Below are 24,761 nucleotides of genomic sequence, written 5' to 3'. Positions count from 1 at the left end.
AGTTATCTATTTTGTTGTGTTATATTTTATCTACCCATATGTCTGTATGAAGGATGTATATATCCTTTACCTCCCCTCAGTAGTCTATTAGGGCCTTCACTTGCATGTATATAAAATCCTGTAAAACATGCTAATTAATCAGCTCACCTGGTGTGTTGTGAAGTAACGACTGTAATGCAGAATTAAGCCACTAGAGGCTGCTCAAACACAGTATATGGACACAAAATATGTCAACAGATTTTAGTCTACAGTAGTTATTAAACAGTTTTTTATGACTATTTAGTCCCAATAGAGGGAAATGTCAATGTTATGACATTCAGTCACTTTGTAGACATGTGTGACAATGGTTTAACATGACCATGTTTGTCATTTAGAAATGTTTTTCCCACTTTGGTTTATTTTACACTAGTATTTAACTGTAAGTCCACAGTCATTTATAGAGACTTTCTCATGTTGGTACTAATTTAAGGCAAAATAAAGATTAAGAGATTTTTAAGAGATAAAGTCAAAACAAATTAGTTACAATAGTCACAGAAAACAAGTCACTACTTAAGGTTCCTGGCAAAGGCTGGCTCACTATCATACTAAATTACTTCAGGAGATTAGAGACATTACTAATGTTAACGGTAACACCTGTACTCTCACAAGTAAAAATGTCAGCTACGAAAAGATGTATTAGTTCCATAACCTAACTATTAATCAATAGTTGGGTGGCATAAAGGTGCTTTGTCTGTGTTAGTCTGTGTGCTGGGACTGGCTCCAGCTCATTACAACTCTCAAAGATAAGATGGAAGTTATAAGCTAGTGAATGGAGGTTTACTTAATTAGGTTTAAACAGAAAATTGATCTCCAATAACTGATTTCCTAAAGAAAATAACTCTATAATACTGTGTTGGTATTTGACCATGCTTCTCATTAACTTTAACATATTTACGGGAGAATACAAATGCAGATATAAAGCTAAATAACCCTGAAAGGTGAGTCAGTGTAAGTAGAGTCCAGTCGGGGCTTGACAGCCGCTGTGGATATCTATAAGATGAAGTGTTAACTCTGTATGGAGCCCTGACCTCAACCTGAACAAACTAACTTAGCATGAACAGATGTCCACATGGTTTTGTCTGTATAGTCTATATATTTTATCAGATTTGATCAGTTGTGTGTGAGCAAATATGAAAGAGAGTGTGTCTCTGCCTTGCAAGCTGTCGTCTGCATTGCTGCAAACCACTGCAGCAATGCACTGTTTCTGAAGTAGTCTCTGGGGCAATGGAAAGGTCCCCGAGACCCCCGAGACATACTGTATGTTGCAGTGGGAGAATAAAATAGTGATGCTGGGAAAGACATAGAGATGGAAGAGAAAGGAGGGGATGGGGGAAGAGAGTTTAAGAAAGACTTTGGCCACTGCTTTCATGTAATAACCAGATAATCGCTGTAGAACAGATGTTGTGGTCTCCAGGAGTATTAAGCGTTGTTAGAGTATTTTAAAATGGAAAGCTGTGTGTGTATGTGTGTGTATAGGTGTGTGTGTCGTTTCCTTTTAATTGGGCACATATGTGCAGTCCTGCTGTTGTGGGATGAGAAGAAGATTCTCAAAAGACCTTTTAATCCTGTCTGTCCACACACAGACATACAGTAGTTTGACTCTTTTGTGTCACACCTGGTCCACATTAACTGAAAAATAATAACACAAAAGCACAATTTCTGTCATTTTCATTCATTGTGATAATATCTAATCTTCCTAGACATTATACCAGCAGAGGCCATTTTTCAATAACATACAGTTGGAATAATTCGCATCACTCTTTGTTTGGACAAAACTTGAAATAGTAAAAAGTCAAAATCAATATTATGTGTTATGATTATCTTTGATGTGCAATTCATGTGCAATTAACTCAAACTAACTGTAATTACTGAAGACAGCATACTAGTTAAACCTTAACTTAAACTTACTCTATAACTCGGTACACACTTTTCTGTAAAATAGGACATTTATCAGCAATTCTCTTTATTTTTTACTTAGAGTATAACCTAAATATCTACAACAGACAGACTGCATCATAATTTTGGCCTGACGTGGTGGTTTGTTTTAACCTCAGCAGATGAATTGTTAGATATAGAATTATTTTTATGATGGATAGAAGTCTTGCATCATGTGTGTATGCGTATTGTAGATGGTACATTCAAACAAATATTCACTGGACAGTTGTCACACTAATAAAAATAAAAGCATATTTAAGTGTAAGAGCTGAACTGAAAACTCATAAAATCAGACTTTCTTACTTTAAATTATTAACAATAATTAATTATTTATAAGAATACATTATTAATAATGGTTGAGTAAATGTGCACACATTGCTTATAATTAAACTTTTTTGCACTGCATTAATATTTGACTGATCTGATTCCACTAAATGTACTGAATAATATGCAGTTACAGTGCTGACGTAGCAACAATCTTTATGTAATCTATCAAGTAAAAACATGAAGTGTTTGGGGGTTACAACATCCTAAATAAGAGTTTTCCTGGATTTCTTATGGACTGTTGTGTGAGAGGACATCAGCTTTAGCAAGTCTTAGTCTCTAAGGAGCGGCCTTTTAAGCTACTTTGAGCCCTTAATTTTCCCCTGAACCCAAACTAATTTAGAGGGCTATGTCAGGTACTTGAGAATGCAATAATGGGGAGACATTATTACTCTATCAACCTGCTTTTAATATCACAAGTCTCTTGGTAAAATCTGTCAGCTGTCTTAGGAATAATTTACTGTTATAATCTTCATTATAAGGATCCTCTGGGCTCAACCCAGGCTTTGAGAGCAGGTTGTTTTGGGAACATTTTAGCTGGATCTGGACAAACTAGTTGACTTTGAAAAGCTTCATTCAGAATCTCAAAAAACAGCTTAGATAAAGCCAGAGAGTAACACTGATTCATCCATGAGAGTAAATATAGTATAAATATTAATGAACACTAATAATTTCGTTGTATTACATAAAAAATGCTTCTATTGCCAGTTTGCAGTGTCACTCATCTTGTCGCAGTGTCTATTTTACCTGCCAAAGAATGGACGCTCTGAAATATTAATATTAATTTCCCTGCAGTGCAATGAGATGCAGACACATCTTGTATAATTCCACATGGTGGTGCTGCTACCTCTCACTTCAGTCGGACCACCTTGAGGCAAGGAAAGTACAAAACAACTGCATCAAGGCAGCAAATTGCTCTCATTTTAAGTGAGTCCTCAGGGAGCCCAGAGCAAAGCAATTAGAAATGGATTTCGTTTTGGAAAGCCACGTTCATGATGGCAGAGTGCAGATAGTTTTAGGTCCTCAAGGAACAATTCTTCTAATTTTTTCTAGAGTAGTGGACTTTGATATCAGAATAGGGTGGTCTCGTACGTATGTTTCTGGCTATATATGTATGTTTTTATGTGAATTTTTATTTCAAAACATTTTTTAGAAACCTTATAGCCAGACACCGTCTAGGATTTCACAGTAAAACTAAATTAATTTTCTTTAGTGGTGGAAAACTCATATTCCCACTCGAATTAAAGTAGGGATGTACAAATATTCCTTAAGTTTTGCATTGCGGAAAATATTAGAGCAAAGTACGTGAATGTAAAAAGTGTAGATGTTTAGGGTTATGATATACGAAAGCATTAAAAGTACCTGGCAACAAAGGTAACACAGCCCCTTTTGGTGTGTTTATTGCGTTACATTACACTATAGTTGCTAAATTACAATAAAAGATAAAAGGAATAATTTTGCCTTTAAAATGTAGGAAAGTATAAAGAAGAATAAATCTAAATTTTCAAGTGAAGTACAACATCTAAAAACTGTGCATATGAAGGTAAAGTACACAAAAAAAATATACAACATATAATCCGTTACCTAATTTCCTATGTTGTTAATTACAACCGCTCAAATTAAATCATCTATAGGTATTAAAATGATAGTTGTGTAAAAAAAGCAATACAAAATCTCTTTTGTTTTTCCATTCTCCACTGTTTTAAGGTGACTCACCATATCAGCCACAGTACAACGCAGTATGTCTTAAAATGTTTTGCTCCGTCATCCCTGTCTCTTACATGTTATTGCATGTTTGCATGTATTAACTCTGTGTAGGTGCATCTTTGTGTGACTCACCTGCAGGGTCTGACTTGTCCTTACATTCCTCTTTATTATTACAGCATGTCATTTCAGCAAGTACACGGACACAAAAGGCAACGCAGTCTGAATACCTCAAAATGACTAACTCGTGTGTGTGTGTGTGTGTGTGTGTGTGTGTGTGTAACTGTACAAACGGTCCAAAATAAATTGAAGACAGTCATGAGGTTCAGCCGTTCTACCGTTTGTACTTGGTTGCCATGACGGCTACTAGTTACCATAGAGACTAGAGATATGAGCACTTGATATAAATGAATTGAAATGTGTATGTGTGTCTTTTCCTGACACTATTCCAAATACTCCGAATGTGTGTGTGCACGCGCGCGTATGATGTTCCTGTGCTTATCACCTTCTTTGTCACCTCTCCAAATGGACAGATTGTCTCACATCCCAACACCAGATGGTTCCTGCCTTCGTTAGACACTGCAGGACTAAACCCCATACATCATACAATAGTTCCTACGCAAACACACACATTCATCCACACTTCCGTTACTTTACCTGGCGACATATTCATGAGATTTCACACCAAAAAGACGCGTTCACGTGTCTCAACGTAAGTAGTTGTGGCTGTCATACACTTGTTTCATGCTGTAGGTTTTTATATGTGTCCAGCATGCTAAATGTGTGAGGATACAGCACCTTCACATACAGTATGTGAGAAAAAGGGAGTGAGTAGTAGCTGGTGTTAATTTTCATGTGGGTGGCTTTGCCTCAGGACTGCAGTGTACTTTACCGTCCCCGCCTGCTGCTATTGCTCTCCTGCAGCCTTATTTGGCATTTGCACTTCCCGTTGTATCGCTCACTGTGCTGGAGATAGTGTGGGAGGTGTCAGGAGAGAATGTGTGTGACCTCCGAGCACACCCTGAACCTGCGGCTTGGTAGTACTGCTGTGCAGCTGTAGCTGCTAGTCTGCTGCTTCACAATCAACGTCATCACTTGTGAGAAGCATTAATCCCTCCTCAGGTGTTTGCTTGGGATCTGTGTTTACTGAGATGGACTGATTTCAGTTTCTTAATCCATAATCCACAATAATAACTTCAAATTTCAAATCGCTTTTTCATGATTCATGACTGCAAAAATGGAAAAGTTTTGAAAGGAATTATTTGACTTTGGATCGGTAAAGGTCAGTAAAAGCATTTTCATTATGCTTTTAAGCTCTGTTGGATTTAAGCAGCAGTCGTCTCTCAGGTACATTTACTGTTTCGATCATATAATTTTCAGGGTTAAAGGATAAACTTTGAAGCTCAACTTCTGAGCCAACATGGATGAAAAGCACTTAGAGAAAGGGGATGTTGAATATTTGCAATTTCATGAGAATTAAACAAAGTCCAATCCTAATAAAAAGATCAAGGAAAATGTACTAAATTAACCTCGTCATGCATGTAGTTCTCTAAATGCTCTGTAATGTAATGATTCATACATACAAACATATTTAGGACATGGATTTACATGTTGTCAGCCAGACCACAAGTGGCAATTTCCTCACAATTTGAACGGTCTCTCAAAGAAATAAGGCTGTTACACTTCATCATCATTACCTAAGAATATACAGTATTTTTTCTTTAGATACATGGTCAAATCTCAAGACGTTTTGAATTTTACTACATTAATGCAAGCATGTTTGTAAATTCTGATTAATGTTCTATGTTATATGTATTTTTGGTTTATTCCCCTGAATCATAAGTAGACTTTTAAAAATAGAAATAGTATGAATGACGTCAAGCCTTGTGGGTTAGATTTCATTCATGTGACACTTGCAGTCACACGATATGCTCTCATACATAAACACATGCAGATGTGTAATATAAAGCACCAAACATATGTGCACACCACCCCTGGTGCTGTCCTAGTTGTGTCTTACAGTTGGAGCAAGGAGGAGACTGTAAACTTACGTGGAATCAGATTTTAAATATGTTTAACTTGTCCACACAAGGACGTTTAATAATATATGGTAATAACCAATATATCTATATTTACTTAAACCCTGTGACGAGAAATCTAGGGTTATCTCTGCCCTGTGCTAATTTCTGCCAAAGGTTTAAATTGTATTGTGGTTACATTCATTATGTACCAATACATAAGATGACTTGGCACACTTCAGTGGTTTAGAAAGGCAGTAAACTCTCCTGGATGATCTAGGGGTTAGTATGCCAGGTTTAATAATGTCCACTGTTCCTATCCAGCTCTCATCTCTCTTTGTTCGTTTGTTTAACACAAATCTCCACTCTGGAAATAAATACATCCTGCACAGACGGCTCCACCGGTTCAGACTGCATTTTTTAATACCTATATTATATAGATGATACAGCTATAGATGAACTCTCTCAAGTCATTCAGCATACAAATATACACATTTACACTCCTTGCGAGCCAGCACGAGCCTGTCTCTCTAGGAGACCACCATCTCCATAGTGATGAGATGGAGAGGAGGAGGGGGAATGTAAACTGGGTAGAAAGAGAGAGAGTGAAGGGGAGAGAGAATGTGTAGAGAGAGAGAGCGCGCTCAGGCAGAGACATGTAGGAGATGTAGTCTGGCTGCCGCAAGCTGAAGAAAGAGGAGGAGTTGGTGAGCGCTGGAAATCTGCAGAGAGAGAGTGAGAGGGTGAGAGAAAGAAACAAAGCTGGTGGTGAGGAGGCGAGGAGTAAAACCAGGAAAGCGTGGATAAAGAGAAGAGGCAGAAGGAAAAAGAGAGCAACAGCAAAGAGCAGAAGAAGAGTGTGAGAAAAGACGGACGAGACCAAACTATAGACGACTTCTCAACCTTTCATTTGGTTTAAGTCCTTTCTTGAGGAGAGGTAAGCCTGCTGGGAGATGGAATGGGGAAAGAACAATGATGAAGACAAGGGATAGCTGTAAAACACAAGAAAGATAAAAGGGAAGAGATGATGTTGAGCACTGAACCTTTTGTTCTTCGCATTGCTGCGCAGGGCTGAAGTGATTACAGCATACGAAATGCTTCCATGGCGCTCAATCAACACTGCTGACTAGGCTAATTTACTGGATGTGTGATTGTGCATGAAGGAGTTGGAGATTAATGTTTTTGTGCATCTAGTGTGTAGGAGTCTGAACTGGAGTCACTTGAATGATCTTAAGTTCATTTGTAAAACATAACTTTGAATCACATTGTTGGTTTTCCATATTTATCATATCTGAACAACTGGTGATGTCTCCTTTTTATTTTCTTTCTATTGAATTTATGCAAATGAATCTGTGTGTAAATTTTAATTAAATTACAATTCTCTGTTGTATAGAAGTTAGTCAAGGCATATGCTTAGTTTCTGCTAGACCAAGTTTTCGTCTTGACACATGTCACCAGACTTTAAACACAGCAGTTTAAATCCTGTATCAGGTTTCAGCTCAGATCATGCCAATTCTTGTCTGTAGTTCCAGACTAAATCATGTAAAGCAGAGAAAAACAAACATTAATAGTTAAATCTACTAAAATCCAATTGCTGCCCCTAATTTAGGTCTCATCTTCATTTGTATGCATGCATACTCTTAGAAGATGGTGAGAGAAGTACAATCTGGGACAAGGGAGAAACAATATTCTAGCTCTGCACAAGGATGCTTTTAGGGTTTAGGCTAGTTTGCATAGCTGTGTGCAGCCATTAAGACTTAACCTAATGATACCTAATCAAGTGGTTCTTACTATGTATATGTATAAAAACTAAAAATCTACCTAAACATTGATAGTCCAGGACTGAGAAAGAATGCAAGTGGAGGACCTTTTGGGAGAGTACACACAGAGAAAGAATGAGACAAGTCCCAGCAGGACGATCGTGGGAAGAAGTATTTTTCTCATAGCTGTTAAGGAACAGACCAGGCAAACAGAATGAGTTGGAAATCCTGCCAGATGCTGTTTACCTCAGGCCCTGGTTGATCAATCACAATTCTGTTCATTGAATCGTCACCACAGCGAGTCATTGCAATGGATTCCTCTTCAGTGACTGGCATTAGTCAGAAGACAATCTGGAGAAACCACAGCATGATGGATGATCCTGTGAGACATTTTGTGGGCAGAGGCTTTAAATCCATGCATACATGCAGCCGATCAGTAAACAGATTTCTCCTTTTTGCCGGACTGCTTCCTGGATACAAATCCAAGTGGATACAAATGCACTCAGATGTCTACATGCCATTTTGTGTTTGGTTCAGTTTGTCTTCAGTCTTTTATATGCACGTGCACACTTGTAAGAAATAGATAATAATCCAAATATTACTGTGATTTTCCACCAGGACCGACGGTGTTGCGTTCTGGATGTGACACAGCTTTGTTCCGTCTGTGTTTTTAGCAGTAAAAGGCTACAGCGGGGAACAGAATGAGGAAAGCACTACCTGATTGGTGGATTTAACTCTCAGAAGTGACTTCTGTCAAAAATAGACTGTGCCCGTGTCTTTAGTGGTGGAGAGCGTAGAGCTGCTTATGGGGCGCTTCTGAGACGTGCTTCAGCACGCATGGTGGAAATAGGACCGTAGGGTAGAGTGTTAGCAATCACCTGCCATTCAGCTCCACTGTTACTTAGGAAAAGGCTTACTCGAGAGAGCAGAGTAGCTGAGTTACTTAACTGCATGTAAACATGCTCAAGGTGTTGACATCTGAGACTGGACTGGTACTAGATAACAAAACAGAAACCACTGGCAAACAAAACATTTTTGTACACAAGCTGTACTCTGTACTACTTCCAGCAGTGCAGAGATGTTGGCTTCTAAAGGTTTTTAGCGAGGTCTGTCCTCCTAATCAATTATGGAATTTCTAATATATCTGGTTGATTACTACATTATGCATTTGCCCCAAACTTGTGCTGCTTGAGTGACCTCTGGTTTACACAAACATGCCTATAGTTGGATACGACTACAGATTTGCAAAGCAATGAATGCAGTCAATACTAAAGTCTGCAGGAGTAAAAGGAATTTTTAGTTTTTGCACCCGGATTTAGTGAATCACTAGTCAGAAATTAGCAAGTAGTAAGTATTTAGGAAGGACTTGGCACACCAGCTAGATTTAAGAATACCTGCAGCATCCAAATCCAGATACTTTTGTCCAAAACCTAAACATTAGCAAACACACTGTAGCTAATTGACCTCATACATCATGAGCTACTCCTTATTGAATTAGCTGTTAGATAACAAGCACCCTGTTTGGTCGAGAAAGAAACTGGGGACATAAATTCAGCTGTTTCTCGCCACAGAGAATCATGGTGGATTACTCAGCAAGGTCCCATTAAAAACTGTCCCTCAGGTGAGAGTTCACATGAACATATGGCTGCTACAGGTGTCCTATTAGCCTGAACTTGTATCTGTAGACTTTTTGCACAAATATTTCCTACACTGCATGTTGTGCGCTCCAGTGATTTTGACAACAAGCGGCTGTTATAAGTTTGCCCTGCCTCACAAAGGTGAAGAACAACGTAACAACATAACTCATGGACTATGAACTGTTTTCTCTGAACTGTGTTATTTCATGTGGACATGCATATCATACAAGCAGCACGGGTCACACACAGGTCTTATTACTGTATATACAATACACACAATCAACAAAAGACCTTGTTTTTACTATGAACGTGCTATGGTCATTAAGACGTAAAGAAGAAAGTAAAGAGCAGCCTTAGAAATCAGGAACATAGAGACATAGAGTTAAATGTTTACTACTAATTAAATCTAATAATGCTGAGAACTATCCTACACTAGTTCACTTAAATTCCTGCTATTCTGTGTGTGGTAAAGTGTGTGTTTGTCTTCAGAAGACAACGTTTGAGAGACCTAGTTTAAACCTTGATCCTGCAGCATTAAGCAGTGTTTGCACACACACATGCAAACATACACACCCAGTGTGTTTCCAATCATAATTACAGTTGTCTTACTATTAATGGAAACATACTGTATCTGTCTGTGTGTAGGCGTATATATGTATGTGTATGTGTATGTACATATACATATATACGTGTGTGTGTGTGTAGGAGAAGCTGTGGACTCTCCTGTGATAAACCCAGCTGTGCTTAAGATTGTGTGCTTTTTGACAGTTCATAGTTTTGTGCTGTGTGTTTCACTATGTGCGAGTGTCTTTGTGTGTACGTGTGTAATCTGTCAGGAGTCCAGGGAAATCAATACTAATCATTCCAGCTGAAAAGCTCCACCTCCAAACACCACACACATCAAGTAAGGGATGGAGTAATGAGAGAATGACAGTGAGGAAGTGACTGGCTGGTGAGTGGCTATGGTTAAGTATTAAGGGTAAGAAAAACATCAATAATGGAGGTGAAAAATGATCTAAGCATAGCTTCTGTAACTATCTACGCCTTCACACACAATGAGTGTTGTACATGCTGTCCACGTTGCATCACTGCTGTTTTATAACAAACCCTATTGACTGAAAGATGGAAGCTTTGACTTTTGTTCAACATAGATTTAGTCCTGCAGGATGGATATAAACATTGGGTGATGTATACATGTATTTTTAGACATAGCTTGGGGAAATCATCTGGTGAAGTAGAGAAATATGTTGAATCTAACGTGGAATATGTTCTGGTTCTGGTTCTTTAAAAGTAGTTACGTCTCTGTCAAGAATGACAGCAACCTGAGAAATGGAAATTTAACAATTTACATTTTTTACTCTGAGAAAGTACAATTTTGAGATAATTAATCTAAAAACTATAATAATCAGTCTTTATGTTCGTAATGACGTAATGAGCTAACCCCAGAAATATTCTAGTGGACATGACCTTGGTGTTCACAATGAAATCCACAACCATGTATGTACTTAAGCTCTAATATGACACTGAGACATAGGCTATTTGTAAATCAATATTACAGTTCAGTTGGCCTGTAGTATATTGTAACGAAGGCAATTTAAGAAACCTTTTGATCTGGAAAAATCAATTCAAGGGGTTGAGTGGTGCGATACACATCACACCATTAGCAGACAATGACTGAGTGACTGCAAACATCTTGATATCACAAAGGTCACAACTTTGTAGTCTATGGGGGAGAGGTGACTAGTCATGTTGACACGAGCCTGGAGAAGGCAGATACACACAGCAGAAGCTGACAAACAAACACGGACCAATCGCATGCAGTTGCCAAGGCTGAACAGAAGAAGCTCTTAGCGTCAAAGCCTCATCTCTTACTAGGCCAAATCACAAAACACTCTCACACTATTTATTCTCTCTGGCTGTCTTTTCTCTTCTAGCCTCTCGCTCCATCATCTTTATATAGCATGAGGGGAGCAGAGTGAGAAATATGTGGGCAAGAAAGGAGAGATGAGGTAATTTGAGGTCAAGGGAATATGGACAGAATAAAAATGGGAACAAGTTAAAGACATGAGGCTGATGAAAGGATGTTCAAGTCAATGTAGATTTAACAGAAGCAGAGAGACTAATAAGAGTTTTCACTCTCCTCCTTCTCCATCATTAAAATAGTGTGCTAGCTTGAGCACAGACAGTGACTGGACTGTTGGTTAGCTCACTTGGTTTTATGCTCCATTTAGCCGACCAGCTTCCAGCCTCTCCTCCAGGAGGAAAGAGAGAAAAGGCTTTTTGTCTCCTGTGTCCTGAATGAGAGAGGTCGCTGTTAATGCTGACGCGTATTGTTGCACCGGCTTCTTTGCAAAATGTGTAATTTTGCCACAGCTGTCATCTTCTGTGTCCCTCTTTTTTAAGAGGTCAGCACGTTCTTGTTATTTCTTACTTTGAACACACATCTTCAGAGTGATTCGGTAAAAGAAAATCTGATTTACAGTCAAAATTGAAATGATCTCAGTACTACTGGGATGCTTTGCTTCTGTTTTATAACTTGTTACTAAATTAAGATCAAGATTTAAATGCAAAGACTCGGATTGTCATTAGGAGTTTAATTGTGTAGTAAAGTGACAGCAGGCTGCGGAGGGAAGATTGCTGAAAGAAAGCACAGCTCCGTTAACCGTATGTGTGATGGCTAATCTGTTGATCAAGTCTGTTCAATCTGGGCTAGCGGGACTGTTAACAGGATTAGTTCATTGATCTGAACACGTATAAAAACAGAAGACACCAGCATAGGAGCGCAGAGACAGATAGAGACAAAGAGCACCCTGAATCACTTCATACCATAGTAATAAAGTCAAGACCAGAGAGTAAGTAACTCCAACACTATCCAGATACAGAGAAGTAGAAAAACATGGACAAGGAAAGAAAAGTAATTTAAAATCTCACAGAAAGTATAACTATAAAACTAAATCAAACACAGTCATGCTGAACTTAAAGTAGTGACTTGCAACAATGCTCATATTTTCAATTTAAATTAAATTACATTTAAAGCCCCACACTCTGTAGTTGTTCAGTATCTGAAATCAGAACTAACAGCACTTCCAAAAGGTTTCCTATGTTTAATGTGAATGTTTTGATATAATTATATATATATATATATATATATAATTCTTATTTATGGTAAATATCTTTCAAGCTGTACAAGCACAATAGAGGACTTTCCCAAACTAGTTTTATGAAAAAACTTTGCCTGCAGTAATGTTTAGGTAGGTGGTACATGCCAAAGTAACCCAACAACCCCACTGTGCAGCACTAGGTGACAGTGGAGAGGAAAAAAATCCCCTTAGAGGAAGAAACCTCCAGCAGAACCAGGCTCAGGGTGGGCGGCCATCTGCCTCGACCGGTTTGGATGAGTGAAAAGAGGAGAGAGAAAATAACAGCAAGCAACACGACAACAAGCCGCAAAATCACTGGGCAGGTCGATAGGACCAGTAACTGGACTCTGGAGATGTGCTCCGAGGCCAAGGATACCTGCAAAGGAGAACAGAGAGAGGGAGACAGAGAAGAGAAAGCACAACTACAGGAGAGAGAAAAGATAAAGTTAATGACATGCAATGGTGGCATTTAAATGGATAGACGAGAGGAGAGGAGAGGAGAGAAGAGGAGCTCAGTGTATCAGTAGAAGTCCCCCAGCAGACTAATAGATAGCAGCATAACTAAGTTAAGTCTAGTCCTAAATGTAGAGAGGGTGACTCCCTCCAGAACCTGAACTGGGAGCTGGTTACACAGGAGAGGAGCTTAATAGCTAAAGGCTCTGCCTCCCATTTTAGGAACCACAAGTAGACCTGGACTCTGAGAATGAAGTGTTCAGCTGGGAAAATATGAAACTATGACGTCTTTAAGATCTGATGTTCCTCCGTGTTCCATGAGCATGACTGCTGTTTTTGGAGGACATAAGTTCTTAAGCATTTGTCTATTGGAAACAATTATTTTGGTACTTTCATGAAAACTATATAATAACACCAGACTTATCCAGCTGTCAGCATCTGTCAAGTGTTTGCTGTACAGCAACAGTGCAGGCAGATAAATGTTCTCCATGTCTGTTCAGCAATTTCCCCTCGTTTTCAGTTGTCGACGTGTAAGTGCTGTTGACACTGAACATACAAGTGTTGCCTTGCCAAGGTTACATCATCAGAGCTTTGAGAGTTGATTTGTATAGAGCTGAACCTAAATGAGTACATGTTTAGTGTGATAGCAATAGATGGAGACATCAGAGACAAGAGAACGGGTGCAAAGGTTCATAATACTTCTCCTGCCTGTATATAAAGCTACTATTAATACAATTTAAATGCAAATAGGGTGTAGCTGCAGTCACGCATGACAGAGTGTGAGTGTGCTTTAACAATTATGGTTGGGTCATGTTCAACTTCATCCATTGTGACATCCATTCAAGGATATCAACCACGTGCATGTGGATTTTTTTTCTTCTTCTTTTTTGGATGTGTGTGTGTGGGTGACTGCTGCAGCTCTGTGTTGCCATGGTGACAGCTGAACTTGAAGCTGAGGTTGAGCCTTCTACTGTAGTTGAAGTAGATGCTGTTGCATAAGGCGAAGTCTACCACACAGATACACAAAGTTGTGCACTGTGAAAGGTAGTTACTGTGCTCGTTCTGAAGTGTGCGTGTATTTATATGTGATGAAACAGCCATGTGAGTTCTGGTGTTGTGCTCTTGCCCCTCAAGAGACAGAATGGAAACTAAATATTTCATAACCTTTTCCACGTACTGCACAGAAATTCCTTCATCCAGGTAATTTTCAAAAGTGTTTGGTTCCAGTGACCAGTGAAATAAGAAAATAATAAGTGTAACGTAATAACTTATTCTATCTAATTCTACTATAATCATTCTAACTATAAATTAACTCTTCACAGAAATAGAAATGCACTAGAAACAAGGATATCTAAAGGTTAAATGAATCAAAAAAGTGAGGTAATGTTGCCTGTTTGCAAAAGAGATCATTTTCAGCATCAAATTCAGTGAGCCAGTGTCCTGTTTAGTAGATATAAAGACATATAGAGGGCATAGTATCACTGACACTGTGCGCTCATAAAGGACAATGTGTAAGAGAGAATGATGCTGCGAAAGCCTGAGAGGAAAAGGCGAATAGGAGGGGAAAGATGAGTGAGTAAAAATTGGTGGAGGGAGCATGTGGCAGCCATAATATGCCAATTAGTTCCACTACCCACTAGACTCAGCTCTACTCTGTTTCCCTTTGATCTGTCTAATTTTAACAATTAAAAAACATAGTTCCTATCTGCATAGAAAACAGCGTAGGACGTGGTTCAACCTGTTCTCATCTGCTATTCGAATATAACTTAATGAAACCTACATTAGCTGTGTACATGTAATTTGCATATAAGCTTGAGCCATGTATTATAAAATACATGGATTTAGGTTTAATCCCAGAAAGAAGAATGCACCTTACATAACTGCCCTCCTAGTTTGTATTTGTATTTTAATGTTTCTCGAGCATATGTAGGGCAGTAATTGGTGCAGTAGATGGTGGAGTGTGTGTTTATCTATGTGTCTGACTTAAGGCAAGACTGTTGGGAGAGTCATTAAACTCACAGCAAGGCCTCACATTGAGGCTAATTACCACCTTTTACACTGAAGGCACACACACACAGATACACACATTGTCTCGCACTTGCACATACCTTTATTGGAAGACCTCCAGGCACAGCCCAATAAAACCAGGCAACAGTTTGTTGTATACAGAGGTATGGGTGCCAGAAGGTGCAAACAACATCCCAGAAAAGGCTGCCATGTTCCAGTTCGTCTCCTTTAGAAAACCCAGTAACTGGCACAGTCAGTGGACGCCTGGTGACCAGAGGAAGAATGAAAGCTTTCATAAGAATCCAAGTGTGTATGTGTGCTTTTGTCTGTGTTTGTGCTTGTGTAATGAGTGCCTGGGGAAAACCAAAAGACTATTACGAAATTGCCACAATCTCATATTGGTGCATTTGCATTTCACGACTATCACTGGAAAAAAACGAAGCTCTGAGTAAACTCCCAGCTCTCTTAAACAATGTTTTATCAAATAATTACCTTGGCAAAGAACCTAAAACTGTGATGACGCTTTATTTTGTGTTGGGATTTTTATTAAACTTAGCGCTGACAGTTATAAGAACTGACAGTTGATTTATAAAATGTAATTTTCACTTTCATGCTGAGACTTACTATATACTATATGAGATTTACACACCCACAAGACACTAAATACAAAGATAGAGCCCTGTACAATTAGCCAGGCATTAATTAAACATAAGTGTGTTGATTAATTCAGGTATGATGTTAAAACTTAGACCTAAATAATGACATTTTCAAGGCCTCAGGCTGTGCATGGCGCGACTCTTACTGTTTAATTTTCTTTTTAATGTTTGAGGAATTTTGATGATGTGTTTTTGGGGCAAGTCTCACCGCAGTCAAGTAAAAGTCCCAAGTTAAATTGTGACTTTAGCTTGTAGCGAACAAGTCTACAACACTGATTAATTTTTACTTTGCCTGGGGGATTATTAATTTCTTATTTGACAGAAAGAGAAGAACAGGGTAGTAACCTGCAGCAGCAGCAGAACAGTCTTTCCATGCTATCCTAGTGGTCTAAATACAGGATACGTCACACATTTTATGTTTTTTATCTACTTTATGATCTTGTTCAACTAACAAAACAACTAATGATTTGAACACAGCCATCTAAGTCATGTTGGTTGCGTGTGCTTGAGGGCATTTTATATCATCATGCTCTCATTAATTCTTCCCTGGGAGCTGCAGTGCTTGGTGAAAATGTTTTCTGGATAGCAGAATTATTCTTTAAGGCTGCTGCTGCTAATCTATTTTTTCTTGAGATACATGTATAATGTTAATATATATAATAAATATAATTAAACTCAATGAAGTAGCAAGTATATCAGCATTGGTGCATGTCTTTATGCACCATACATCCTGTCAAGACTGGACTGCATGTTATATAATTTTTATTTCTTATAACTGTGTGTTCATTCAGGTTCTGAAGATCAGTCTAATCGGACATAGAAAACGGATCCTGGCATCATTGGGGGACAGGCTACACGAAGACACACCACAGAAACCTCCGCGGGCCATCTCCCTAAGGGTGAGTCTCAGTATGTAACTCATGTTGATTAACTCATGTGGATTCAAATTATTTAAATTGATCGTACAGAGAAAAGCCCTAGTCCTTCCCCAGATAGTTGTGTATTTCTCTGAAGGACCGCCTCCTCACTGCTGCTGCTGCTACCACCCAACTGATTACCCAAATCTCTCAGGCAGGCACAAAATGGCGTCCCATTGCAGTTTCCTCCCTGCCAGCTTGTCCTGGATACTAATCACAACGAACTGGCTTTCCCTCTCCCTTTGGGGCTACGCTCTGTCCTATAATGTTCCCTTGCTGTTTGCGCTGCTGTTAAGAGGTTCTGAAGCGCTTGTCTGCCTGGTCCATTCTGGTCATTTCTGTAGGTCTGTCCACTGTTTCTTAACAAAACACTGAAGATAAATTCAGTTTGAAACCATAAATTTAAGTAGATCATAATAAATAATAATTATTGTGTATGCTAAAATAGACTGCAAGTCAAACATTAGATCGCTGTTCCACTGTCTACTTTTTAATCACTCAATTCTATATAATTTGGCCTTTCAACATTTTAATTAACGATAAATAACACTAAACATGTACAGCAAGATTTTACTGTACTGCTTAGGAGAGGTTAAAATGGTTAATGTGGCCCTTTTCTTGTTGAGAGTAGGAGCAGAATGCTGTGCTTACCCAGTACTACTGTGCAAACAGTGGAAGACAGCTGAGTGCATTATGGTAGTGAATGTGGCTCAGGATGACAACTGAGACAAAATATGCTTCAGCTTCAACAGCCTAGAAAAAAAACTTTAGTCTTGTGATATATAATAGACTAAAAAGAAATAACACTCTGGTGTACAGTACAACGTAAGATCATCACACCATTAAAAAATATAAAAGTCTTAATTCTTTTGGGAATTATAGTCTCTGCTTAGTCTGTAAAATCTCTTAAATGAACTTCATTTTCCACTTGGACACCATGATGAACCTGCTGAGACGTCGTGGACACAGAACAGCATCTTTGTCCCCAATTTTACAAAGCAATATTACCTACTAGTACACAGCAGCATGGTAATGCACAAATAAAATGTCACTTTCCACAGTGAATGCAATTGCCCTACTTACTGTGCTTGCAGCAGTGACACAGCACATTATGAAGTGATGAATGAGTCCTTTCTTGCTTCCTTCCATTCCTCCAATCTCCCCACCCACCCACTCTGTCCCAGGAGCCTGGTGGGAACCACACTCCCCCCCAGCTCAGCCCATCAGTTGGCCAGGCAGCGTACACAGCGGGAGTCCCAGGTGGATCTTTGGACGTGCAGCACCTCATCATGCAGGCGGACGCCCGGCGCAGGCAGCGCAGCAATGACAACTACTTCGACGACGTGCCGCGATCCAAGCTGGAACGACAGATGGCCCAAGTCAGCATGGTGAGAAAGGGGTAGATGGAGGGATGAATGGAGGCAGGCAATGGATAGAGAGGGATGGACCTAAGGGAAGTATTATGAATGGTCATAGAGATACACGAGAGTCCAGTGACATTTTATGTTTGTATTGTAAAAAAACACTCAATAACCATTTAATTTAAAGCCTGATACAGCATATTTCTCTGTGCCAAAAATAATTATACACAAACTATCTTCCTACATTACCATGATCATTGTATTGCAGTATACTTTTATTATTTTCAACCCCTAATACACCATTTTACTGCCATTAATTAGCATTAGCGACATCTGGTAAAAACATTTTCTTTAGTAATCTTTCCTAAAAACTACTTTGCCCTGCTAGTTATATTTCAAAGTTCTATCCTGTGACTAGAAGAGCAGGGTATATTTTAGTCATAAATGAACAATCTCATCATTAATAATCTGCAGCAGCAGCATCTGAATCTGACTCCACCAGCTTCATAAAGTATTCAGCCCGCCTCACTTTTTGCATTTGATTTAAAAGGATTCAAATCTTTGCCCATCGGTCTACACCCAATAACCACTAATGACAAAATGAAAACATGTTTTTAAATTGTTTTGCTAATATATTAAAAGCTAAAACTGAAATCTTAAAATGCTGAGGTCCATAATTTAATGCTTTGTAGAAGCTGCTTTGGCAGCAATTACAGCTTCGAGTCTGCTTGACTAAATCTCTACAAGCTTTTTCCCACTTGGAATTGGGCAGTTTCTCCTGGCAGATCCTCTCAAGCTCTGTCAGATTTTATGGTAATCCATATTCAGGTCAGTACTACAGTGCAAACAGTGGCTCTCAGGTCTCTCCACAGATGCTCTACAGTGTCTGGGGGTTGACTGGGCCACTTAAGGTGGCTGGTGGCCACTCCAGTGTTAACGTTAGCCGTGTGCTTCAGGTTGATTTGTTTAAAGATGGATCCTGACACCAGTCTCCAGTTGCACTCACTCTGGAGCAGGTTTTCTGCAAAGACTACTCTGTTTTGGGCTGCATTCATGCAGACTCAGAGTTCTTCCCAAAGAATTTTATTTCTTGTGCTCCTTTAAATGCAGTTTAGAAAAGCCCCAAGGCAAGGCTTAGAGTAATATAGTTACTCTAACATAAAGGTTTGATTGATGCAGGGTTAATAAGTTGTCCTTCTAGCAGTGTCTCTGCAGAGGACTTCTGAAGCTGTGTTATAGAGAGCACTGAGCTCTTGGTTAGTTCTCAGATGTAGGGAATGCCATAGGAAGTACTTCTTGTCCAGATACTGAGCGTGGCTGACTCTTACTTTAATGGTTGTTAAAAGCTGTTAACTTTGTTATGTTATTTTGTCATGCTTACAAATGCAGTCAGAAATAATGTGATGCTGTAAGAAACAGATTTTTCCCTCCAGTAATCTGTCTCTTATATACAGAAGGTGTCATTGTAGAATAACAGCATTTTAAGCGACTTTATCAAAAGAGGGGCTACTTTCTAGTTCTGTATGAACATAAGTGTCGCATCTTTCCAAACAGTGTTATTCTCATCCAAATGCAAAATTAGAAATTTATGGCTTACAACAAACAGCAGCAGTGACACACACACACACACACTTACATGTGTGCACGCATCTGAGGCAGCAGCTGTGCTTTGATTCCGTATGATTAGGGTCTTTTTGTGTCTCTGTGTGAATCACACAGCTTATCAGAACAGACTAACACATACATAGTGTTATCCAGCCGAATCTTTCAACTGTGTACGTGTGAGTGTCACTGTGTATCCCCTCTTTTCCACAGTGCTCTGAGGTGGCACTGAGTCAGCTCTGCCAGAATAGAAACACAACTATTAGAGAAAATATGTTTCTGTATCATTACCGCTCTTCTATGACTGTTGCAATATTTTTATGATTGCTTACCTCACAGATATTTCTCCCTTTGGCTCTCCCCTCACCATCTGTTCTCCTCTCTCTCTTTTTTTTTTAAGAAAACAAATCCACAAGGAAAAAGGCACATTTTGACATTTTGAGGACATGAAGGTTTAATTAAGTGAAGTCTATCTGCAGGAGAAACTATATGAAAAACAAAATGGCAATAATATTGTTAAAGGTGCGAAAACAAATAGTGAGAAGTCAGTCTCGTATGCATCGTCTCTCATCAAGTTTCTAAAACGGATTACAACACACAAGCAATCAGCTACAGACCACAAACATGTTGTCTATGTGCATACCTCCTTGTGCAAAACACATCTGGTTTCATTTACGAAAGAATGAGAAACTATAAAACAAGCTTTATTTGTTATCCACAGACATTTGAGAAGTATGTACATAGGATTTACTGTTGGTATTTTCCTATGTTTAAAAGGTGAAAGCTTGCTGAGCTAAAAGGCGATAATCAGCAGTCTTTATTTAAGAGCTACAATATGGGAATATTTATAATTCATCAAAGTTTAATTTGCTCTGGGAATGTCCCTTTAAAGGCATGTTCATGTTGTGTCACGAATGTTGTTACAGTATGAGCTTAAGCTCAAACCAACAAGTTATGTCAACATAGGATATGCATCTTGTAATCTTGTCCAATCCAGTTTTGTGTGCTGATATGCGATTGGTTTGTTTTTTCAGGCAGGGGAGTGGTGCGAGCCAATCACGTTGCGTCCGCCCAACGAGGCTACCTCGTCCACCCCAGTGCAGTACTGGCAGCATCACCCAGAGAAACTAATCTTTCAGTCCTGTGACTACGAAGCCTATGTGAGTCCTACTGCTCCATTTCATTAATGTATCTGCATTTGTTCAGTTGAAATATGTGCATGAGTTTGCATTTATGGCATCAATCTGTTTGTTGATGGATTTGACCTCTTTGAAATGTCAGTGAGGTTATTATCAAAATAGTCTTTATTTAAATGCTATGACAGCAAAATGAAGTTGCTAACATATGAAAGATCAATGTCCCTTGACTTCACCTTCGAGTCAATAATGCACTCAGTTATTCTCAGCACTTTGGTAAATTTAGACCTTTACCAGTTACATAAAGGATGACATAAACCCACGTTACCACGGATACAGCCTTGCTCCTCTGATTGTCCATGAGCAAGACTGCGATGATTACTTACTTGAAGTAGGTAAAAACGCTACAGAAAGCAATTAGACATACGACAGACTCTCAGAAGCAATGAGAGGAATGTAGCCAGGCGTCTCAGATTGGTTCTGAAGCGAGACATGGTGTAGACGTAAGCCAGATTAAATAAGGGAGTGGGAGAAGGAGAGGAAAATGTAGTTGGGGAGATTGAAAATACGTGTTTGAACAAACAGAATGGGGAGATGAGAAATCAAATGCGGTGCTGAAATCAAATATAAATGAAAGTAAGAAAAGATGGATGCAGTGAACAAGAGATAAGAATCCCCAAGAGTGAGCCTATTCTGTCAGAATCTCCCCTACTTCATTTTCTCACCTCAGAAGATTGATAGCAACAGCGTGGGCCATTAGGCTTCTGACAGGTACACGAGTACACAGATAACATTTTTGGGACGAACAGGGGAACACTCCACGGGTGGGCCACCAAGGGAAAATATGGAGGTGCTTTCATGGAGCCATTTATGACAACATCTCTAACACTGGCTGTCCCAGGACAACAGTCTCCAGAAAGCTCAGAAAGTGAGATAAATGAGCAGGAGCCACAACACAGGGAAGGCAGAGCGCTTGGCGTGAATATTGGCAAGCTGAAGAGAGATGGCGAGTGAATAAGAATAAATTAGATGGATGGGACACTGATGAGAGGGAGAGAGGAAAGAGGAGAGTATATTGTGTTTGTATTAATAGAAAGCGCGAGATGGTAATAAGCCAAAAGGACAGAATAAAGGATGCATCTGCACTGTTCTCATTTTTATCCGAGGCTCTAAATAAACAAAAAAACCTCCTCTACCTCTTCTACCACGGTCTCAGATGACATCTTAACTTTATTATGTCAGCTTTACAACCAGAGCTCAAAAATATTATCTGAAGATATTATAAATCCATTTCCCACAAAACCCTGTAGACGCTGTAATATCATTACCACGCTCGACATCAGCAGCCAGTGTTATCTGAACATTAACTCTGTGTGCACTTTCATATTGATCTAACAGCTTCTGTAGAGACACTCAATGTGCAAACACTGTATTTTTGAATCTATCAACCACTTCATCGTGGTGGTTTAGTCACAACAAGATTTTTAGTAGTTAATAGTTGAATAGACATTTGTGGTCTACAGAGGATGATGCTTGTTGACTTTAACAATCCCCTGAGCTTTCTTTGAGTGACGCCATCGGCTTTACATTGGTGGTTTGGACTTAAACAGCCACTGGTTAGATCAGACAAAAATCTGGTGTTTTCACTACTAAATAAACGATTTTTAATGACATCAATCCCAGATACTCAACATAGTTACTGTGGCCATGCTGATTCAAAGCACCACTCAGCCCCAGAGCTGCTACTTTGGCTGTAGACTTGTCTTATTGTAAAAACATCTTTGAATTATATGTAGAACTAATAAAGACCTTTGTGTTTGTGTAATACAACAGTAATTGCCACAGAGGAATCCTTGACAAGACAGCAGCTGGTCTTGTGTGCAACTATAATGCAATTGCTAGGATAACTGCCAGTAACCCTCTCATAACAATGACTTAACATTGTTAACTTGAGTCAAGTATTAACATGCCTAAACAATCTGATCCACCGATGACCAGACTTCCAAACCAAAATATGAGTCTGCATTATATAAAGAGTAGCTCATCATACAAAACAACCTTTTGGGCAAAAAAGGTTGTTTTGTTGAGTTATTTACTGTGAAGTCACAAAGGTGAGATGAACACAGCTGTAAATATCTCTCTTCTAATTCACTAAAAGCCTTGTTAGGTGCCACATAAGGGAATAAGCCCCTTCCATATGCTGGAAGGGCACTGTGAGGTAGAGAATGTCACACCCATTAAGCGCTCTAATGTCGACATAAACATCTTCCCTGTAAAACAGTCACCATTAGTAGCTTCTTTATTAAATCAGTTACTACGTGTGCAGAATGTTTGATGATAGTTGGAACCAGACAGAAAGATCTGCCAGACTCTAGTGATGCTGTCCCTCTAGGAGCTTCTTAAGTTTGACGTGATCCCTGCTGTGTGCGTTTATTGAATCCTCACGTTGGAACAGCCACGTCTTATGTGAATTTTTTGCAATGTCAGAAATGTCAGTTTCATTAAGTTGACAAAAACTCTGTTCTTATTTCTTCAAAAGTAATACTGGCTTAGTTTTATTTAGTCGTTTTAAAGATTATGAAAAATCTCCCATGTCCGGCATCAATGTGAGTGAGCCAGTCCAAGCTGAGATGAGTGGTGATCTTTACTAAGCCAGGTTCCACAGTGTCAACAGGTCTGATAAAGTACTTTGGTCTGAAGTTGTCAGTAAAGACTGATTTGTCCTCTGTGCTGAATCCAGCAGTCAGCACTTGTACCATGTATTAGTGGTTATCAGGACAGAAGCAGCGTCACAGCAGCTGTCACCGGTCAGGACCTGACCAGCAGTGGTACGGATAGACATCAGTGTTTTCCTCAGCACTAATTTGTTTAGCATTCAGCAGCAGCCAGGGTGACTCAGACCATTTCATCATAATCAAGCAGGCTCACAACTGCTAGACGCTGTGGCAGTCAGGTCCTGGACAGGAGTAGTAGACGTCAGTGTCCTCCTTAGGATCACTGAGGGATGCAGTCAGCAGCAGAGTGGTCCGTTCATCATTTCAAAGGATGGCTCTGACTAGTTAGTCATCTTCATTATGTGAACCACAAGCACAGCTGACAGCAGATGACTGTGTTCATCTTCACTTGAGGACTGTCATATGCAGGACTGACTGTAGGTGTAAGAAACAGCCTCTTTAGTTTGAATTTAATTCATTTTAATCTGCTGACATCAGAATCAATGCCTCAGTGCTTAAACAGTCCAGTTTTCATTCACCATCCAAAAACTGCTAAACTTTCAGATTTAAAGTTCTTAAATCTGAAATTGCTGCTTTTACTAAAACTTTGAAATGAAAATCAATTTGACAGCACTTACATTGCAAAGACCATCAGGACGTTATCACAACTGCAACGTTATAACCATACACATCTGTCTTTCCCACAGTACCTGGGGTCGATGCTGGTGAAGGAGCTGAGAGGGACAGAGTCCACACAAGACGCCTGTGCCAAGATGAGGGTAAAGCACAGTTTACGCACTTCACTCCTGCTGCTGCTACTATGAACGATAGATAAACAAGATGAACAGGACATAAAATCCTATTTATTCCAACCTGGCCACCTGGTACCACCGGCACTACTAAGATTTATCTCACCAGGGTGGGAACACAGTGACATTACTAAAATCTAGACAGATGCTACAAAATAAGACCTGAGTTACAAACCAGAATTATTCATGAGCATTGATTATACATAGACTCACTGATCAATTTTAAAACAAGTTGCATATTTTCAGTTTGTAACCACTCAACAGGATAATATATATTTGTGAGACGCTTTTATCCAAAGTAACAAGTAGGGTACAATGGTCTTGCCACAGCTGGGATTTGAACCCCAGGCTCCCACATGGGAGGTAGTGATGTTACCACTACACCAGCCACTAAGACAGGAGTGTGTGAAGCTGTTCTGGAAGAACCTTTCAATCTGGGACACAGCCTCATAGCCTGAGTGGCCTCACATTCACATTACTACTCAAACTTAAAATATCATGACGGCAGATTAAGTGTATTGAGGGATTTATTTTTAATATCCTTGGCTG

The 24,761-nt window shown here is 39.3% G+C and overlaps 1 protein-coding gene across 6 annotated transcripts in view; it reads left to right on the top strand.

Moving 5' to 3' along the window:
* anks1b (ankyrin repeat and sterile alpha motif domain containing 1B) overlaps positions 1–24,761 on the top strand; it is a 166,214-nt gene that overhangs the window by 131,050 nt on the left and 10,403 nt on the right. For all 6 annotated transcript variants that reach the window (XM_026362154.1, XM_026362157.1, XM_026362155.1 and 3 more), the window contains 4 exons: positions 16,465–16,572; positions 17,775–17,978; positions 20,588–20,713; positions 24,111–24,182. In XM_026362154.1, the coding sequence (XP_026217939.1) occupies positions 16,465–16,572; positions 17,775–17,978; positions 20,588–20,713; positions 24,111–24,182 (510 nt within the window). The remainder of the gene's footprint in view (positions 1–16,464; positions 16,573–17,774; positions 17,979–20,587; positions 20,714–24,110; positions 24,183–24,761) is intronic.

The sequence above is a fragment of the Anabas testudineus genome, chromosome 23 (assembly GCF_900324465.2).
Source record: "Anabas testudineus chromosome 23, fAnaTes1.2, whole genome shotgun sequence".
Classification (NCBI taxonomy): Eukaryota; Metazoa; Chordata; class Actinopteri; order Anabantiformes; family Anabantidae; genus Anabas; species Anabas testudineus.
The sequence above is the reverse complement of the archived record's forward strand: the minus strand, read 5'-3'. Positions and strand labels throughout refer to the sequence as shown.